The sequence below is a fragment of the Ceratina calcarata genome, unplaced genomic scaffold (assembly GCF_001652005.2).
Source record: "Ceratina calcarata isolate Rehan_Ccalc_2016 unplaced genomic scaffold, ASM165200v1 scaffold40.2, whole genome shotgun sequence".
NCBI classification, from domain to species: domain Eukaryota; kingdom Metazoa; phylum Arthropoda; class Insecta; order Hymenoptera; family Apidae; genus Ceratina; species Ceratina calcarata.
In genome coordinates this window covers 1-12127 of record NW_017163422.1, presented here as the reverse complement: position 1 = coordinate 12127, position 12127 = coordinate 1, and the positions used below count along the sequence as shown (strand labels likewise).

Here is a 12127-nt window from a genome sequence, read left to right as displayed (position 1 = left end):
GCCGTGAAAGTGATGTCAAAGGTACACGTACGCGACGCCCGTATTCCCCAGAAAAATTCCGAATAAAAATAAGAGATATCTCAAGAATTACCCGCGTACGACCTTGCGTTAACGATAAACGATAATAAATGTTTTGATCGAAGCCGATGACCACACCTGTAGCGTTTGGCAACGCCGTGGGTGTGGACACAGATGTCCTCGGAACGAATACGATCACGCAAAGCTCTGAAGCAAAGTCGATGTACGTGGAATTACATGCCCGAGAAATAAAGATATCCACGACGAACCCGTTCCAGTGACACCGAGACGGGTGTCTGCTGTCCCTTCGATATTTTCCGGATCATTGAACACCATTGCCGGATACGTCATCGTACGGATAGCTCGTGTCGAACACGCCATCCTCGTGCTCTGACATGTACGCGCTAATATGGTCAGCGAGAGTAATTCGGATTATCCTCGTTAATCATCTATGCCCTCCCGAATACGAGTCATTGTACGATAATGACAATGAAATGTTCGATAAACGGAAAGAGCGGAACGAACACGTTTCAAAGTCACGCGTACACTATCACCTTGACCTCGGAAAATCAGTCGCGTTTTGACAGGAACGAAATGACGCCGCGTAACCGCGGAACGTATACTACGTACATGCAATGTATGTTAGCACTCACCGTAGCCGACGATCCCCGTGCTAGTCTTTCCGACGAATCCACGAGATCCTTGCGGGGGATGAAATCCTGTCGCACAAGCGTCACGCACAGTGTCAACCACGTCGAGGTTATATATACTTCCCGCGAACAAACGGCCGTGACCAAGAGAAGGAGGCTTTGCCGGTATAACCACGAAAGCACTCGCGCGATTCTGTTCGAACGCGTATCTCGAGTGCTGCGCGATACGATATCGATGGACCTCGGGCCGCCATGCACTGACTGTCGAGACTGCGGCCGCTTGTCTCGCGCATGTCTTCATCGAACGCGCGCGCATCTCCCGTTTCGAACGACTCGTGGGACGCCGGGAGAGCTCGGTGACGGCGGCATCTGAAAATGACCCGCGGAACTTCTGTTGAATTTCAAATTAACATCGATTGCGCAATGTTCAAAATCTGTTTCAGACATTAAAATAAATAAATTACCAATGTACAATATAAATGTATAAGGGAAGTACTTGAAATAAATTGGGCATACGTATTTTTATTATTGAACATTCGTAATGAACAATTATTATTCCCTTCGTAATCCTTACGATCTCTCCTATATGAATTTCACCAAGAAAGCTACATAATTACAATAAATCTGTAAAATTATTTTATATAAACCAATTGACGATAAAATAGAGAACCAGGCAACGCGACCGTCACTCGGCAATTAGTCGTCTGCTGGTTCTATCGCATGTCGATTCAAATGCGATGGTACATAAAATACGCAAAGATAAATCATTTTTAAATTTAGTTATTATTAAAACCAAAGACCATCGTTCGAATTTATTACAAAAATACAACGCTAGAAAAAATATCTTACCTAAGAAATCTAAGCCTCTTCCTCGAAAATGATCGTAGCAATTTATCATAATGCTTAAGGATGTATTGGCTATATAAAAGGTATAGCCAATACATCCTTAAGCAGAGGCTTCGTTACTCTCGTTTGCATCTACTCAGGTATATCCAATACCGGTTAAATGGCCGGAAACATCCTTGATTCAGTAACGAGCATGGTGTTCATGATCGTGTGAGTACCAAAGAACAACATCATCGGACTAAGGATCTGACTGAATGACTCTCACCTGAAACAGTCGTGGTCTTGCCTCCGCGGATCACAGACGCGTTTCTCTCGGGTTGCAGCAGCACCAAAAGTTTCTTCGTTTTTCGAATAACAGAGGAGAACTTGACAACTACTCGTATGTACATTCGCAATCTACTCGTTTAATATATTTGAAATAAATTATGCAATTTAATATCTCTCTTTTTCTCCTGTTATTTCAATTGTTATGTTTTATTCATATCTCTCGTAATTATCATTGACAGTTATTTGAATTATATTTATACAATGATTACGTGTCTTTAATATTTGTAACATGACCTCTTAGCATGTATTATGCTAACTCATTACTTTTAATTAATTCATTTATTATATTTGCATATCTTGACGAATCTGGGAAAAACCGCATTCCGGAAAGAATTTCCTCTGTGCAATCGTAATGAATCGCATTAAAGTGTACACGTGCTCTGTTTTTCTTCTCTCAACACAATAGGAGGATATTCATACGTCAGAAGCACCAGCGTCGCAGGTTCTTCGCTTATCTTCGAAATAGCCATGTATCGAAACCTGCTGTGGACCTGTCTGAGCTGCCTCTGCTTTCTCGAGCTCATCGCGGCCAATGCTCCGGTAGTTAAGATAAAAAATGGGACCTTGTCGGGGCTAACTATGAAAACTAGACGGGGCAGGGAGTTCATCGGATTCCGCGGAATTCCGTACGCGCTGCCACCCCTTAAGAAGCTCAGATTTGAGGTAAATTCCTAATCTGATACTACAGATTTTTATATAAAATAAGTTATTTATAGTATCAATATAAAAAAATGTGTTTTAGATAAAGATTTATTTTATCGTTTGGATATTGAAATATTAATTAATTTTATTATAAATGGATATAGCTCTCAGTCTGTTCGATTATAATTAATATCACATTAATATAATCTCTTTATGTCATATTGTAATTTTTATAGCTATGTTTACTTAATTGCTATTTCTATAGCTATGTTAAGCTTACTCGCATTAATAGCAGGCCTACTGTAAACTAGAAGAAAAAATATTCTGAACACGTGCTTCTATATGCAAATAATATCGAATTACATAAAAGATTTCCTAGTACATGTGTACCTTGGTATTTTCCTTGTCAATGATTTCATGTTGTAATAAAAAAGAAGTGAACTATTCGCAGAACATCTAACGAGTTATACACTGTTTTCAAAAGCAAGGGAAAACTATAGTACAAAATGTATTATTAATTTGCAGGTGTACTGAGTTGTGTTTATTCGATTCAGTTCGATTCGTAGTCTCATCTTAATGGAATCTCATCGTATAGGTTTAAATGCAATTACAAAACTTGATATTTTTTTAAACGCAAATGCGATTAAATTGCTTTTATCTCAAGAATTTCGAGCGAACTATTTCGAACAGGCGTATAGAAAAAAACAGAATTTTCCGTCATCAAACTGGAAATTTGTTTTCGTTAACGCGTATCAGTGATGTAATTTTACGTTCAGTTACGAAAGTCACGTGAATACATTAACTATGACAACTTCTCATGAACCTAATGAGCGCGAAGGTTACAACTTTTCCCCCTACACAAACCAGTTCTCGTTTTAAATATTGACACTGTAATCACTCTTTCTATCTATCTATTTTATATTATATTACATTCATAATCTTAGAAAATTAAATAATCGTATTTCTACTTGATGAATTGCTGTTACTCTCGTAAAATTCAATAAAATTATCACTACGTACTCTTAGTCTAAACTCTCTCTTTAAAGCGAATTCAAGTCACGCAGGTAATATTCGCGTGCGTATGCAACCAGAACTTAGCCAGTTAAACCAACACACGATTACGACCCACTGCGAATCAGATGTTTTATGTTAACAATTATTTTATCTCGGGAACACCAATTATGTCAGGACTTATACTACTAATAACGTGCATTCACAGGCACCGCAGCCAGCAGCAGCCTGGGACGGAGTGCTAGAAGCTAAGGAGGACGCCAACATTTGCACGCAAAGAAATATCTACACTCATCAAGAAGAAATCGTCGGTGACGAGGATTGTCTCTACTTAAACGTTTACACACCAAAATTACCCAAGGAAAGCGATAAACTGAAGGCTGGATTTCCGGTTATGATTTGGCTCCATGGCTGTGGTTGGATCTGCGGTGCTGGTCACTCGGAATTCTATAATCCTAAATTTCTATTGGATCACGACGTGATCCTCGTCACCGTGAATTACAGGTGAGAAACCGAGAAATCACGTTCACACGCGTATTTATTAATAAATTCTTTTCACAGACTCGGACCCTTGGGATTTTTGAGCACGGAGGATACAGTGTGTCCAGGAAATAATGGATTGAAGGACCAAGCACTCTCCATTCGATGGGTACATGAAAATATCGCCGCCTTCGGTGGTGACCCGAATTTGGTGACTATCTTTGGAGAAAGTGCTGGTGGTGCCAGTGTCCATTATCACATGATGAGCGATTTGACGAAAGGTGAATAATTTTTGTTGCATTGAAATGATAGAATAATAGAATCTGATCTCCTCCGTCGCCTACATATTCAGTAAAAAATGAATTTTAATTCAGACAAAATGTCAAGATTAATTTACATACGTTGACACCTTGCGTCGGATAGATTGTCAAATTTTAACATTTCGAAGATTGTGTTTTACGACGGCGACAAAACGCATATCTTAAAAATTGCGCAACGGCAAGTGGACTAGAAGTTGAAACAGCTAACACATGCGCAGGCCGTTTTCACGGTTCATAATATACGTTGCACTAATCATGACATAATTCTCCTTTAGACAAGGATACGAAGTTTCGTAACAGGTTTTTGATTAAGCGCGTAATAAAGGTAAGTTTTCGCAGACGACTACATTGAATGTAACTTGAGATGATAAGGAAAAACCTAGTTTAGAAATTGCAATCGAAATGAGATGAAATGAAGAGCACGGCCTAATTGTGTTTCTCATTAGCTGTCTAGTAGATCTCGACGGCCGATGATGAAGAAGATTGTGTAATGCATCAATTATTTTTTTACTATCCTTTGTGTTGAAAATAGGACTTTTCCAACGCGCGATTTCGCAAAGCGGTAACGGCCATTGCCCTTGGGCCTTCGGCAGGCCGGGTTCGGCAAAGAAGAAGGCCACCAAGGTGGCTGAGCTCCTAGGTTGTCCTTCCAAAGATTCGAAAAAACTCATCGACTGTCTACGGTCGAAGGACGCCATAGATATTATCGGCACCGACCGCGCGTTCCAGGTAAGTGCAATTATATTTAATTTCAATTTTAAATTATCAAAATACGGTTCTAAACAGACCATCTTTGACGTTGTAAGGAAGCAATTATTTTATTATGTAAAAGAAACAAATGATTTAATGAGAATAAATAATGACCGAAGGGATAGGCTTGATACATAATCATGGTATGTCTCATACCATCGATCACATTTTAATACTTATTATCTGTAATTATTATCTGATATATCTGGCATGCGTGTCACGCCCGATCGCCAGTTACATTTGCATATCTGCGTACGTATACATACTTATAAGTCACTGTCGTCTGTTCAGTCATACGTGTTTTTAAATAAGTTCTGTTGATGTTCACATAAACTGTTTCGACACGTAGATTGAATAAATAAACTGGCAAGCCTAGGATAAAGTATTTTGCATACTAAACAACAGCACCTCATTGATTCGGTTTTTAAGTTAATCCGTATTTAAGTACATGTTCGATGCAAACAATTTTTAATTATGGAATAATATGGTTCGATCTTGTGTTTCGTATTCGGACGTATCATTAAACAGCAGGATCTGAATCATAAATTCTCTAAGAATGTTTGTCATTCCCTATTAAGAAACAGATTTTGCAGATATTTGTTTTTTATAGCAGATTGCGATCTAATGAAATCCCCATTCCTCTAGATTCCAAGAGCAACTCAATCAAATGCTGAGATCTGATTCTGTAGAATTTACAAATCATTGAGATAGGCTTGTCAATTACTTGGATTTTACGAAACGATTCGACTAACTTCTTTCAATTCCTACTCGATCTATATGCGAAAGATTAATGTGTCACGTACCTAGTCAAACAAGTTTCAATCAAAGCTTGTGTGTGCATTGATAATTGCGCGGGCGAACCTTGGCATTGAAAACGAATAGCGTGTGTCGTACGACCATAGACGATGACGTTTATAAATTGCTATTCTTACATAAGAGTCTTGATATCAGAAATCACTGAAAAAGTAGTATTAAGCGACTACATAATACATATTTAATAATGTTGTAGAAGTACATACAGCACGTCACGTTCTCAGGATTCATATTAGCTATTTATGCGTTCCTACGTATGTACGTACGTACGTTCATTGTAAGTTAAACAAGTTCTTACCTCACAGAAGTTTTGAATGAATTTTACTTGACGGTAGAATTTTCGCAATTCGATTTATCGATAACCTACTTAGTCGAGTAGCGACTGGCATGACATGATAGATAAGTGGTTCCTAATTCTAAGAAAACCAGCTCCGTGTTCGTGAATATATTAACTTGCCTATTCATACGCATACTGTCCTAATTAAATCAATCCTTACGAAATTACGATAATCCTTGCTACTATTCACAAGGGAAATAAATTAGTACTCGCTGTAAAATCGTTCGGCTAGAGAAGCATGTTATAGCACGATTGCAAGTGAAAGTGGACACGAAATGAAGCGATAAATCGGCTGCATTGTCCTCCGAGGAGTTTCTACCTGCAGTCCCGAGGCTTTAAAATACATTTAACGCGAATTCAAAAGAGATTAATCGCGCAGGAAACAATTAAGGTGCAGCAGTTTTATTTCCTTTTACTAAGAATAATGATTTCTTAATCTACGATTAAGAAATATCCATGTACCGAGAATTATTTTTTATCATCAAATCAGAGGATGAATATTTCAATAATTAATTACAATCACGACTGTGATTTATTTTTTCAAATTATTATACTTTGGACGTTTTGCAAATTACATACACTTTTCATGTCTTCTTATCTCCGATTTTATCGTAAATGTTTTATAGCCTCTATAATGGCAATCAATTTTCCAGGTATAATGAATAAGACTTCGATTTTCCTCTTTCTACTTTCTATTAGGTGTTCGGTTACTGCCCGATGATACCGTTCAGACCGATAGTTGAACCTGTTCATCCTGGCGCTTTCTTAACTGAAGATCCCGCGGTTTTATCGAAGCAAGGCCGCTTAGCGGACATACCATGGATGACGGGAGTTACGTCCGAGGAAGGATCTATCATAGTACCGGGTACGCACTTTTATACAAACCATCGTTTAACTATTAAAATCATCTACCTTTCGATTATCAGGATTGTATGCACTGGATCATGGAAAATTGATAAAAAAATTGAACAAGGACTTCTCTAACATTGCTCCAATAACGTTACTGTTCGGGGAGACGTGCCCGAAAGACGAGGAGAAACGCGTGGCCACCGAAATACGGAAATTTTATTTCGGCGATGCTCCGCTCGATAATTCCACGCGATTCAAAGTCATCGACGTGAGTACACAGAAACATTACACATGTTCATTCTGACGTATATTAAATCACAATGCTACTTTTATGCAAAGTTCCCACGTCTCAATAACCACGTGTTACAGATGTACAGCGATGCTTGGTTCACTCACGCGGCTTACACTTCCGTGCGTAACTACCTCGAGAAGCAGTCGGCGCCTGTGTATTACTATTACCTCGCGTACCGTGGAACCGCATCTTTCAGTATGATATTCGGCGATCCTGATAACGACTACGGCGTGTCACACGCGGATGAACTCCAGTATCTGTTCCCAGTCGGAGAACAATTGTTCAAGGAGAAACCATTGAGCAAGCAGGACCACCAAATGGTCGACACCATTACGAATCTTTGGTACAATTTTGCGAAAACTGGGTGAGCTTGCTGTACAACTCTTCATTAAAAAAATGTTAAACACTGAGATTAGACTAGATGGTCAATTATTTTTCAGTAACCCTACGCCAGAGGTATCGGACAAGATACCCATTAAATGGAAACCTGTAAGAACCGAAGCTCTCGAGTACCTTCACATAGGACAGGATCAAATCCGAATGTCGGAGAATCTCCTGATGGAGAGGATGAACTTCTGGGAAAGTTTACCGATACGACCGGATTTGGACGACGGCAAGCCGCGCAAAAGGAAAGACGAACTGTAAAAAATACTTCGAAACAGACTTTACGACTATCGCGCATGTAGTCGTAAAGTTTAACGCGCAACAGCCGCGAGACGGCATAAACTGTATATCTCCGTCCTCGAATACCACACGTTCACTTATGTTAAATTTCAAAAATCACACGCCCACACGCACACATTATTTCATGACGCGAAAAGTTAAAAGTCCGTGCACAGCGTTGTTAAACTCCGTTCAGACGAACATGCTGTGTACATATTATATCAAACATTAAAATAGTTTATTCAAGGAAACGACGTTACATCGTCCCTATTTTATCTTTTTGCTCTTTTTCACTTTGCCCTTTTTCTCTTTATCACTTTTCAATTTGCTCTTAGAAAATTTTATTGCAGAAACGTAAGGTGGTGCCAGTAATAATTCCATCGGTGGTGGCGACAATCGCACTACCATGCAAGCTATAGAATAATTTCTTGGGTGACAGCTTTCAAACACGTGAAACCTGTTCTTTCTTGAACCTAATTCTTGATACGGTAATTCGTAAACTATACTGAAATTGAGTCTCTCGCCTGTAAGCGCAAGAAATCTACGAATTACCCTAAATACAATTCGAATATTGTGCAGTCGAATGTGAAACGTACCAATTGTCTGAGCAGCGTTAGTAGTGAATTGCCCGACACAAGTCGACGCGAAGTAACTAGCTCGTGTAACGCAAGATCGCAATAACGCGGTGCCAATGCCATTACTTTGATGATCAGACTTTACGCAGATAACATCGATGCACACGGCGCTTTCCGAACCTATTCCGTAATACTGAGATTTGGTAGTAACCAAATTTTTCAGCTTCATTATTTGACGTAAAGTCTCTCCTTGCTACAAACGGAGGACGTCTAATCGTAATTTCGTACTAATTTCAAGATTATTTTGTAAAACTGAACGGTGTATTCATGTGAGAGCTTCGGAAACGAAGAGAATAAAAATTGCACATGTCGAGGATTAGATTGTTGAATAAGAAAATTGTTGATGACGTTACTTACCTCTTTCTGAATGTACCATTTGGACTTGTCGAACGGCGTGGCAATTAGCACGCCCACGAGATCATTGGTACCGTCTTGAACGGCGCACAAGCTCATCAGAGTTTCCATTTTCTTGAAAACCTTGGTCATGACCGATTTCATCGACAGGGCATCATCCGTAAGGCCAACAGCGGTGCACATCGGTTCCGTCGTACAGAAATGGCTCTGAAACGCACAGTTGAAAAATTAACGTTCATTATTTCCGCAAAAGTTTGCAAAACTACTAAACGAAATTACTCGTATGAGTAAGAAAAAAATAACGTAGAAAATCAAGTAAACGTTCCCAATGCTGGCAAATATTTTTTTATGCACAATAAACTGTACTTCGGACGGCGATGTACTAGTATAAACTTCAACGCTTCCATAAATCTGTCTAATCGAAGGTCAACAATTCGATAACCACTGGTCATTCTCTCCCAGACGATAGGAGCGTCGGCGCTTGGGGTCTCATCGTAACGCCGTACAGACCTAATCGCCGAGAGACGAAGTTTCAGAGCGAAATAATCGCTTTCCTTGATAGAACTTTTCTTACGATTATCATTGGCAAAAAACGGCCAGCCCCTTCCATACATATTATACATGTTGGTTTTTTAAAAAAAATTATTATCCCTGATTCCTTATTACTTTAAATTCAATGATTCAATTTTCAATACAAAATTTGGATAAAAGTTTCACGCGACATTTGAAATTTTTAGAGAAATTTTTTATTGTGAAGCTGCTGCAAATCGAATTAAACTGAACCCCAGTAGAACAGTAGATTCATTCTGTCAAAAATGGTACTAACAGCAGAGACTTTTTTGTTTCCTATTTTTTCTAATAATGTGACTGAACTGCATTTTGATATCCTTTCAGCGATAAGTTCAGAATTTATATAAAATGGAATCCTTTTTTTTTTATATGATGTACCACGCTCTTCCACTTCCTACTAATTTTATATAAATTTCACGATCTTTAAGTGTCCGTTTATGATCAATTTCCGAATCGTTTGTTTACCAAAATGGATATCGAGGAGAAAGACGAGCGCGCGTTAGAAGTGGAGGCGCGCATGAAGGCACCCCTTGAATGGGAATCGTCGGCCAAGTGTAAAATATTCGACCTAAAGGAGTCACAGTACGACGAAGCTTTGCGTCTGATCAAAGTTTAGCCATGAAACCGACTCGCGAACATAGTGTTGCATAATTGAAAATTCGCTCGAATAATAACGATTTAGTATCACCTCGCTGCGTGAACTAGATATTGAAGCAATAGTCATTACGAACAGTGGTTACTGCAATGTAATTTGATCGTTACAGCACCATCATTTCCGAGAAGACCCGATGTGCAAATCGATCTCGCTGCTCCAGGATCAGACATCCGTGAACGAGTATCTGGAGTACATAAGAACGTGGATGAAGGACACAACAAGCTTGGTCGCTACGAGTATCAAATCCGGCCGCGTGATCGGAGTCGCCGTGGCGCGAATCAACAGTGACCCTGAGAAAACTGATTCGTATGATCGTGCACAGGTACAATCATGATGGAAAAGCAAAGTGGTGGTCTCGAGATGGCAAAAAATTGAAATCGCTTCGTTAACAAGATGAATCCGTACGAATAGGCATAAATTAAAGTGATATATGAGTCAAACGAACGGATGGAGATTAAGTAGTTAAAATACCAATCGCAGTAGCAAAAACTCCGAATAATTGAGGGAGCTTGTTGAGTTCACGTTGCAGCATTCTGAAAACGAGTTTCTCGCTTCCATAGATCACCGAAGGAGCAATTCTGCGGAAAATTCTGCAGCTACTGGACAGACTAATGGTGCAAACGAAGGCGCACGAGAGGTTTCAGTGCACAGAATACTTCTGCGTTTACATTCTCTGCGTGCACCCGTCTTATCAAGAGAAAGGCGTCGAGATCGCGCTCCTCGACGCTTGCCTGCAGGTAGCAGTTACCTTAAAAATGCCGGCGATCGGCGGCGTTTTCACCAGCGGCGCCAATTTAACGAAGGCATTAAGCGTAGGTTTCGAACTACTTACGGAGATACGGTACAGTTCGTGGATCATCAACGACCGGGTCGTTTTCGATGATCCTGGCAGGGGAAACTACTCCGCCGCGTTTATGGGTAAACTCATACCGGAAGAGGAAGACCCGGAAAATGCTGAAGTATCATCTGCCAATACCACAGCTTAAATTATTGTCTCGCACGAAATATAAATGTTTCAATAATAAAATGTATTAGAAAACTGATAAATTAAATTCTGTCTAAAAACAAAGTTTGTTTCGACGATAAGCGATTATAGAAATTTTTATTCATTGGCAGAGCTTTTTTATGCGAATTATGAAATTATATCGATAGTAAAAATGGAGAATGTGCTCGTAAAAATTATTGTAAAATTAGGTATTGTATCGGTAACGCTGGAAATGACAGTGAATACTGAAAAATCGAGTTTCATGGTAAATCTACTGCATTACCAGCGCACCAGTTTAATATCCGATTGCGAGGGACTGTACTTAGATGCCGCCAGCTACGATTTTAAACGTGCCGATACCATTTTCCGAGAATTTCCCGTGGGTCTCCTCACGACACCCGTTCATCATTCATCCCTACCCCTGCGCGCCGGTTACTTTTGAATTCAGCATGCGAGGGATCGAGAATTCACCCCACGTGAAGGGCGGCTCTGTGCAATGAAGCTTCACCCTATAGGACGAGAGAGACTATAATGCCGTCCAGGCCAAGTTGCGCCATTTTATTAATCCAGAAACAATAGTGATTCCAACAATTTTTCTTGATTCCCGACATTTTGTCGTCAACATACTTTTAATATTTAATTAGGTAAGTACTTCAAAAGAGTTAAACCAGATTCAAACGAGGAGTTGACAAATTTTTGAATTTGTACGAAATTATGATCAGCTTGTAATATAGTGATTTCAATAGATGTTAATTCGATGATAAAAAATTATTATAACTTAATGAGGAAGATGAAACAACTACTATTTGTAATTTATAATAAAAGAAAATCAAACTCCGTTGGACATCTTTATTTGACGTACTTCAATTATAATCTCTATTAATATCATCGTATTTACTAAAAATTCGTTTCTTTTATTCATGTGTTCGT

At 39.3% G+C, this 12127-nt stretch overlaps 3 protein-coding genes across 4 annotated transcripts in view; 2 read left to right on the top strand and 1 right to left on the bottom strand.

The window, feature by feature from the left end:
* Positions 1–931, bottom strand: part of LOC108626451 (amyloid beta A4 precursor protein-binding family B member 1-interacting protein) — a 122791-nt gene extending 121860 nt beyond the window's left edge. Inside the window, exon 1 of the mRNA XM_018027113.2 lies at positions 672–931. The gene's annotated coding sequence lies outside the window, so the exon portion shown is untranslated. The remainder of the gene's footprint in view (positions 1–671) is intronic.
* Positions 932–1674: 743 nt separating this feature from the next.
* Positions 1675–8947, top strand: LOC108626406 (venom carboxylesterase-6). Its single transcript, XM_026814812.1, has 10 exons — positions 1675–1724; positions 1775–1893; positions 2248–2504; positions 3703–3998; positions 4056–4255; positions 4827–5023; positions 6894–7059; positions 7121–7311; positions 7413–7699; positions 7776–8947. Exons 1-10 carry the CDS (start codon positions 1675–1677, stop codon positions 7978–7980), a joined length of 1968 nt encoding a protein of 655 aa, XP_026670613.1. The 3' UTR covers positions 7981–8947.
* A 101-nt stretch (positions 8948–9048) lies between these two features.
* LOC108626405 (uncharacterized) lies at positions 9049–11991 on the top strand. Of its 2 annotated transcripts, XM_026814806.1 has the most exons (3): positions 9049–10534; positions 10773–10949; positions 11029–11991. In XM_026814806.1, the coding sequence occupies exons 1-3, from the start codon at positions 10346–10348 to the stop codon at positions 11245–11247; spliced, it is 585 nt and encodes a 194-aa protein (XP_026670607.1). In that variant the 5' UTR covers positions 9049–10345; the 3' UTR covers positions 11248–11991. The 2 variants fall into 2 exon arrangements, with proteins under 2 accessions (XP_026670607.1, XP_026670606.1); XM_026814805.1 differs by having other exon boundaries at positions 10773–11991.
* Positions 11992–12127: the final 136 nt, after the last annotated feature.

Coding starts and splice junctions, on each gene's coding strand:
- LOC108626406 (XM_026814812.1), top strand. CDS start 1,675: ATGGCCGGAAACATCCTTGATTCAGTAACGAGCATGGTGTTCATGATC. Junction 4,256..4,826: donor GATGAGCGATTTGACGAAAG/GTGAATAATTTT, acceptor TGTTGAAAATAG/GACTTTTCCAACGCGCGATT. Junction 7,060..7,120: donor AGGATCTATCATAGTACCGG/GTACGCACTTTT, acceptor TTCGATTATCAG/GATTGTATGCACTGGATCAT.
- LOC108626405 (XM_026814805.1), top strand. CDS start 10,346: ATGTGCAAATCGATCTCGCTGCTCCAGGATCAGACATCCGTGAACGAG. Junction 10,535..10,772: donor ATTCGTATGATCGTGCACAG/GTACAATCATGA, acceptor TCGCTTCCATAG/ATCACCGAAGGAGCAATTCT.